Genomic DNA, 8,037 nt, shown 5'->3' on the forward strand with positions numbered 1-8,037 from the left:
CAGGTCCTGCCCATTCTCTTTTAAGGGCTCCCCGGGATGGGGGCACCGGGTATGGGGACACCAAGCCCTAGCCGGGACCTGCCCGTCCCCTCTAAGGGCTCCCAGGGGGGCACCAGGCCCGGCCCTACCAGACCCCTCCCCGTCTGGGGGTACCCGGCCTTGTCCTGCATCGACACCGCTCTGAGCACACCGGGCCCTGCCCTGCTGTCCCCAGGGGCCACCAGCTGCCTGTGCCTCGGAGGAACCCGGAGCCGGCTCTTCCCGAAGCTTTAATTCAGGATTTTTGGTGGTTTGAGAGGGACCATTTGGGGAGACACTGCATCAGCCCCCAGGGAGAGGAATGGGCTGGGGCAGGATGAACCCCCTTGGCCTGGGGAGGCAAATGGCCTCTCCCCAAGCACTGCCCTGGCACACGTGGCTTTGCCCATCGTCTCCCCCCTGTCCAGGCAGAGGGACCCTGTCGGACGAGCACGCTGGCATCATCTCGGTGCTGGCCCAGCAGGCAGCCAAGCTCACCTCCGACCCCACTGACACGCCCGTGGTGTGCCTGGAGTCGGACAATGGGTGAGTTGCCAGCCTGGAGCTGCCGATGTCCCCCCGCCTTTGCCTTTCCCCCAGCCCTGGGAGCCTCCCAGATCCCCGGAGCAGCTCCTCCTCTGGAGCTGCAGGGGCAGCTGTGGAGGAAGCCCCGTGCCAGTGAAGCTGTGGGGGGAGGCAGGCACTGCCATAGGCAGATTCGTTGGATGAATGGGATTTTAAGAGGCAGGAGAGGTAAAAGCAGTGGGAAACCTTTCAGGGGGGGTGGTCACTGCAGCTCGGTAGCTCTCCCGGGATCCCTGTGGGTAACAAAGGCTGTGAGGCAGCAGGGACGCTGCTCAGGGAGTGGGGACATGGAGCAGCCGAGGTCTGGGATGGAGCTGGGGGCTGCAGCTGCTCGGTGATTGCCCTGCCCACTTCCCACTTCCCTGCCAGCTCCTCCTGGCACAGCTGAGCTCCCTCAGCACGTTTTCCTTGTTCCAGGAACATCATGATCCAGAAGCACGACAGCATCACCGTAGCAGTGCACAAGCTGCTGTCCTGAGCCTCGGGGACCAGCTCCGCTCGCGGCTCCTCCTCCCTGCACACCACCCTCCCTTTGGAGCTCCACACCTGGGATGAAGGCTCTCCCTCCCCTCTCACGGCTCCTGGGCAGCTCTCCGGGGCTCCAGCTCACCTTTTAGCCCTTGTGCTGCTGAGGATGAACCGTGGGCACTCCCCCAGCCCCTGTTACAGCAGATGCTACCGGCTGTGGGGAGGGGGCTCATTTGTTGGAGAGATCAATAATAAATGACCTGTAAAAACGCTTCTTTCCTTCTCTTTGCTCCGCCTGGGAGAGCCGGGCCTGGTGCTTCGTTTCCAAAGCCAAGCGAGGTAACTTCTCCCACTCCCTTCATTTGCATTTCTGTAGAGAAACATTGGAATTCACGGGGGCTCCTCCAATAGGAAAGGTACAAACGCTTTCCAAAGAATTTCTCCTAGGAAACATTTCGCCTCCTCAAGTTAAACATTCTGTGGGAGTTACTTGCTCACTGTGCCTTGGGGTGAAGTTCAGACCTGCGTGTGCTGGCCCTGCCGGGGCCCTGGGAGCTGTAAATGGATCTTGGAACATCCTCACTGTACCGGTTTGGCCAAATTTAGAAATATATCCTCTGAGATATCCTCAGTTTAGAGGCATAGAAAGGCATAGGAATTAATTTCTGGGCATAGGCAGCGATTTGTGTCACCCCAAGACACTCAAATCCAGGTCCCTCTGCCTCTCGCAGATTTGAAACAGGCAGGGAAACAATCCTGCAAAAGGACTTGGGAAGCTGCTGCACTCCGATGGCTCCGTGTGCTGGGGAGGGAAGAGGAGCCGGGCTGCAGCTGCAGGAAGGGGAAGGGAAGTTTCCCAGCAGAGCATGAGGTAAAGCTTGCGCTGAGTCAGAGTGAAATGCCCTTGTCACTGCTCTGACTTTACTCCTCGGAGCAGTGACAGTGACAGGCTCACACAGGAGCAGCCCCTGCCTGGCCAGGCTCCACACTCCCATCCAGCTCAGTCTCAATCTGGAGTAAAGCCCCGATCTTGGCATAGCCAAGCTCTGTGGTGGCCCTGGGGAGTCCTTCTCCCCTGTCCCTCCATCCCGCCAGGCTGGGAGCAGCTGGAGCTGGAGTTTCCTCCTGGGCATCCAACAGCTCCCCCCTGCCCCTCCTTCAAGCCCTTAAACCACGCTCAGTACAAATCTCACCCTGCTCAAATAAAGCTCAATGTACATATGAAAAGTCTTGCTGTGGGGAGAGCTCCTCCACAGGCTCCCATTTATCCGGAGTGATGCAGCTTTGGCAAAGGAAACCAGAGAGCATCACAATCCCCCAGTGCTCCCAGTTTTCCCTGACCTCAGGAATGCTGACTGGGGTGACAGCTCAGCCGAGAGCAGGGCAGGGAGCAGCAGGGCTCTGTTTATCCGGGAGTTGGGGCAGATTCGCAGTGGAGGCGCGGAGCCGACGCCGATCCCGCTCCGACCCCAGCGCCGCCCCGGGGCTGCAGCAGCGCGGCTGCTCTGTCCAGCTGGAAAACACAAAAGTTTTCCAGCCTATCCCATCCTCGGTGCTGCAGTTTCCCGGGCTGAGAGCCGTGCAGGAAGGGCAGGGACAGGGCCCTGCTCCTCTGCAGCCACCGGCAGCCCCAGGCCGGGCTCCAGTCCACCCCTGCTCTGCTCTGGCCACATCCGGAGCTTTCCCCGGAGTCACAATTCGGCAGGCTCCCCCCTCCTTTTCCCTCCCAACAGGATTTCTGCTCCAAACGCCCCGGGTTTCCTGCTCCCAGCTGGGAAGGGGAGGGACTCCCGGCCTTGGGGCCTCACAAGCCAAGCTCTGCCCCCAGAGAGGAGGAGGAGGAGGAGGAGGAGGAGGATGGGCTCTGTCCCCCCAGCGCTTGCCAGGCTCCATGTCCTGCTCAGGACCGACACCATCATCCTCATCGGATGGGAATGAAGGAGCAGACTCTGGGGTGCCAAGTCAGGAAGGGGGGATTTCATCTCTGGAGCAAATGAAGAGACTCTGAAGAGGTTCCTCTTGGCTGTTGACGGTTCCGGGGAGGATTTTCCAGCATGCAGCAGCGAGGGGGTAAGGAAAAGTTCCAGAATCATCATCCCCAACTGCTGTAGGGTCCAGCTGCTCCCTCGGGCAGGATCCTGCCTCTGCCAGAGGCACGGGGTGGGTGAGAGGATGGAAGGGAAACAAGCAGAGAAAAGAGGGAGTAGGAAGAGCTTCCTGGAGAGCTCCAAGGTGGATCCAGACAGACGGAGACCCCCTGGCTTCTGGCACAACCCAAACTGCTGAAGCAGCACTAAGGACTTGCCCACTGCTAAAGCCGCAGTGGTTACAGTAATTTGGTGGGAACGAGAAAGGAAATGGAACTGTTTCCAGACAGGGATAAGGTGGAATTGTCGAAAAGGTTGGTGAAAGATCACCAGGCTGAGTGCAGCGTGTGGTGCTGGCCCCAGCAACAGCCACGGGGCTCCACGGCAGCACTGCCGGCACGGGAATGGTTTTGAATGGCAACAGGAGCAGTGGAAGGTGTCAATGTGCCCTGACATTCTCATCGGCAGGGGAGAGGAAGGAGGATGAAGAGCCGGAGGCTTTGGAGGCTCCATCAGCTGGGAAGAGCCGAGGCAGCGCAGCAGCAGGCGGAGGGTGGGCGTGGGCAGTGGTGTTTCACTTCTTCCTGGTAAGCAGGGAATGCACCAAACCCTCCTGGAGCTGGGGCAGGGGGGAAAGTCTCCAGCCTCGCTCAGAGGATGGGACAGGCCGAGCCCACCCGTGCCAGGGCACAGTCCAGCCCCGCCATTCCCTATGGAATGCCACCTGCAGACGTCTCAGTGATGGACAAGGGGGTTCCCTTGCCACAGTAAGATGACTTTTACTCAAACACATCACCACGGGGGTGTCAAACCCCACAGGGGTGTCCTGTCCCTTTGGCAAGGGCACGATCCCACCTTGGGCAGTGAGAGGGGAGCCAGGGAGCACCACACACACTCAGGTACTCTCTGGGAGGACCAGGCACCTCAGCACCAAAGGCACTAATTCTCTGTGCTCCAGGCTTTATCTTCCCACCAGTAATGAATCAAGGAATTGTGAAGCTTGGAAAAGACCTTTAAGGTCACCGAGTCTGACTGTAAAGAAGGCACCATCCCCCCAGCTAGGAAAGCTTCCCCCACTTCCACTCCACCCCAAGTAACTCACTGCCAATCATTAACCACCGGCCACCAGGGAGGCAACAGGAGTTAAAATTAAGGACACAAACTGTCTGTCCTTTGCCCCTGTGGCAGAGAAATCCTGGGAAAGCGCCCCGGATAACATCCATGCCTGCTCCACTCATCCCCTCATCAACTCCCAGTGATCTCCAACTGATCCATTTAGACTATTGCTTTAGTACTAAAAAGCAACTTAAAAGGCAAAAATATCCTCCAAGAGTTGAGCTCTAGTGTTGCTGAGGGTTTTCTGAGCATCTCTTGGGATCAAACTGCAGCAAAGCCACTACCAGCCCACACTGCTGGTATTCCCAACACCAGTCCAGGTGCCCCAGTTTGTTTCTCCCACACCACCACAAAAGAAGCAGAAGGAAAAGCTTTTCCTCCCTCCCAGTCCCCTGCGGCACCTCACCTCCACCCCCTCTCGATTTAGGTCAATGTGCTCGTGATGGGGATGCTCAAAACCTTTGGGATTTTCTTCGTGGCTTTCCGAGAGGAGATCGGGGGATCTTCCGAGCAGGTCAGCTGGATCGGCTCCATCATGTCCTCCCTGCGCTTCCTGGGAGGTGAGCTGGCATTCCCAAGGCTTGGAGCAGTGCTGCAGCCTCGGCTCCATCTGACCTGGGGGCACTGAGGATCCGCTGTGGATCCAGTTCCCAGATCCCAGACTGCTCCAAACGGGACGTGGCTGGTACTCACACGTGTCTGAGCAGGAACGTGGTCTAAACACAGGGTCCTGTGTCATTCAGATGGGATAGTGGGAAGAAATCGGATATTGGGAAGGAATCCTTTCCTGTGAGGGTGGGCAGGCCCTGGCACAGGGTGCCCAGAGCAGCTGTGGCTGCCCCTGGATCCCTGCAAGTGTCCAAGGCCAGGTTGGATGGGGCTTGGAGCAGCCTGGGACAGTGGGAGGGGTCCCCGCCATGGCAGGGGTGGCACTGGATGAGCTTTAAGGACTCTTCCAACCCAATCCATTCTGAGATCCTCTGAACGTCACTGTAGGTTTATTGCACGGATCCAGAGCAAACAACAATCCTGTCCCAGCTGTGGGACAATCTGGAACCGCTGGGCATGGTGTGATTTGGGAAGGAGACTCAGGAGAGCTGAAAGTTTGGGCCTTGCCTCCTTCCCTGTCCCATTCCCTAAGCTCCCAGGGTACCGGGGAAGTCTCTCTCCTGAAGATTGACCCATCCCAAACCCCTCATCACCCCCTGACTCCCAAGGCTGCACATGGACCACTTCTCAGTGGTCCCAATCAGGTCCCCAAACCCTGCCAAAGCAGCTTTTGTCACCTTCAGCCTGAGACGTGTCCCTCCTTCCCTTGCAGCCCCGCTCGTGGCCGTGGTGTGCCGGAGGCTGGGAGAGCGGCCGACCTCCATCCTCGGGGCCGGGCTGGTGGCCGGGGGCTGCCTGCTCAGCACTCAGGCCACCAGTGTCCCCTTCCTCTGCTTCTCCATGGGATTCCTCCTGGGTGAGACTCCCTGGGCATAATGAGTAAATCAGCTCCTTCAGCCGTAAGCCTGGGGAAGGGTCTGGAGGGGGAGCAGCCAAAGGTTTGTTCTGCTGGAGAAGGGGAGCCTGAGGTGATCACAGACAGGACCCAGGGAAGGGCTGGGGCTGTGCCAGGGCAGGGTCAGGCTGGAGAGCAGGGAAAGGTTCTTCCCCCAGAGGGTGCTGGGCACTGCCCAGGCTCCCCAGGGAATGGGCACGGCCCCAGGGCTGCCAGAGCTCCAGGAGCGTTTGGACACCGCTCCCAGGGGTGCACAGGGTGGGGTTGTTTGTGTGTGTGTGCCAGGCCAGGGGTTGGACTGGATGATCCTGTGGGTCCCTCCCAGCTCAGGACATTCTGTGATTCTGTGAACCTTCAGTGCCAAAGCATCCCCAGCTTCTTTCTGTGAGACGCTGTGTGAACTCCCAAAGCTTCATGCTCAGAATGAAACATCAGTTTCAACATTCCAGTCCCAATTAACCTTGGTTTTTTCCCTGCACCTACACAGATCCTGGCCTTTTAAAATCCCTTATACGAGGGCAGAGCCTCCAATCCCCCAGACACCAAATCCCACCCACCAAATCTCACCAACCCCTGACTGCCACAGCACAAATCCCCCCTTTCAGCCCAGGAACACTGCAGAGCCAGGGACCACGACCTTGGGATAGCAAGACACAGAATCCTGACAGCAGGAGTCCCTTTTTGGGCACGGAATCCTCAGTTTCAACCTTCCCACAGGGATGGGGTTCGCCTGCCTGTACCAGGCGGGCGCGGTGATGACGGCCAAGCGCTGCCGGGCACACCTGGCCTTCTGCAACGCCCTCGCCCGCTCCGGGATGGGGCTGACGTTCCTGATGGCTCCCTTCACTCAGCTCCTCATCGAGTTCTACGGCTGGCAAGGTGAGGGATCTCCTGCTCCTTCAGATTCACCAGCTCCCAGAGGGCGTTTGGGGAGATCTGGGCAGGGTAAGAGGCTCTTTTTAAAAATTCAACACACCGAGGAACAACTCTGCCTCTTCTAGGACAGTTTGGGGGCATCTTGTTAATAATTAAACACTTAATCACTCATTAAAGTCAGAGGCAAAGCGTAGACCTCAGAAATCAAAGCCAGAAATGCCTACTTTTAGTGTAGTGTTTCAAGATCATCTTAGAGGTCCATCACGGGTTTAAAGGAGGAAAAGCAAAACAAGCTCCCAGAGCTCAGAGGCAGCTCTGGGTTTGTTGTGTGCATCACAGCAAAATGAATTTTCAGATTCCAGAAAAACATGAACAAAAATCCCTGCTTTGTTAACTCCTCCATAAGGAGAAGGCAAAACCCTTTCTGATGGCAGAGCTTTCTCCACGGTCAGTGGAAACCACACCCTGCTCTAGAAAGGCCATTTCCTGCTGCTCCTCCCTTTTCAATCGGGAACAAAATGCTTTTTGCCTTCCCTCAGGTACTCTCCTGATTTTTGGAGGCATCATGCTGAACCTGGTGCCCTCCAGCATGTTGCTGTGGCCCGTCAGCCCCCAAGTGCCTCAGGAATCTGCTGAAAACCAAGACCGGGGGTCTTCAATGGAAAAGAAGGATCCAGAAACTCCTGGGGGATGTTCAGCTGGAAGCACTCACAGGGAATTACAGCTTCTCAGAGCACAGGAGGCTCCCAGCACGGAGGGACTCGTGATGCCCCAGAGCAGAGATGTCTCCGATCCAGCAAATCCATCTGCCTTGGGAAGGCTCCAGAAACCCACCCCGGAGAGCTCCTCCTCAGAAACATCCACCGAGGCCAAGAGAAGCCACAAACCCCTTCCAGCCACCAAAAAGGAACCTTCTCAGCCTCTCCTGGACTTCTCCCCGCTGAAGGATCCCGTTTTCTTCATTTTCACGTGGTCTTTCCTGTTCAGCCACCTGGCCTACTTCGTGCCCTTCTTCCACCTGGTGGCGAGAGCCAGGACACTGGGCATGAGCAGCAGGGACGGCTCCTACCTCATCGCCGTGGCTGGTAGGCAAAGGGATCCTTTACACCCACGGGTCACACAGCAACACCACAGATTCTGCCAAGAAATAGTCCCAGGTTTGTCCTGGGATGGGTTCTCCTGGCAGAGGTCCAGCCCCTACCCCCGTTCTGCGGACACAGAGTCGCCTCCTGTCCGTGCACAAGTCGCTCCCACTGGGGTGGTGCTGGGTGGTGCTCCCAGTGCCAGCTGGGTGATCTCACATCCCCCCCTGCTCTCAACAACACCAAATTTCCAGTTTCAAGGTGCTCTCTGTCCTCCTGGAGCATTCCCATCACGATTCCT

The 8,037-nt window shown here is 57.6% G+C and overlaps 1 protein-coding gene across 10 annotated transcripts in view; it reads left to right on the top strand.

Annotated features, from left to right (window-relative positions):
* The first annotated feature begins 2,640 nt into the window (after positions 1 to 2,640).
* The window catches only part of SLC16A4 (solute carrier family 16 member 4), a 12,889-nt gene continuing 7,492 nt past the window's right edge, over positions 2,641 to 8,037 (top strand). Inside the window, exons 1-6 of one of the 10 annotated variants that reach the window (XM_017739829.1) lie at positions 2,641 to 3,141; positions 3,627 to 3,745; positions 4,702 to 4,834; positions 5,596 to 5,739; positions 6,496 to 6,723; positions 7,194 to 7,739. In XM_017739829.1, the coding sequence (XP_017595318.1) occupies positions 3,126 to 3,141; positions 3,627 to 3,745; positions 4,702 to 4,834; positions 5,596 to 5,739; positions 6,496 to 6,723; positions 7,194 to 7,739 (1,186 nt within the window). In that variant the 5' untranslated portion in view covers positions 2,641 to 3,125. Of the gene's footprint in view, positions 3,142 to 3,626; positions 3,746 to 4,701; positions 4,835 to 5,595; positions 5,740 to 6,495; positions 6,724 to 7,193; positions 7,812 to 8,037 lie in introns of those variants that run through there. The other 9 variants (XM_017739828.1, XM_017739823.1, XM_017739824.1 and 6 more) reach the window with 9 other exon arrangements.

Source organism: Corvus brachyrhynchos, unplaced genomic scaffold (genome assembly GCF_000691975.1).
Source record: "Corvus brachyrhynchos isolate BGI_N302 unplaced genomic scaffold, ASM69197v1 scaffold67, whole genome shotgun sequence".
NCBI classification, from domain to species: domain Eukaryota; kingdom Metazoa; phylum Chordata; class Aves; order Passeriformes; family Corvidae; genus Corvus; species Corvus brachyrhynchos.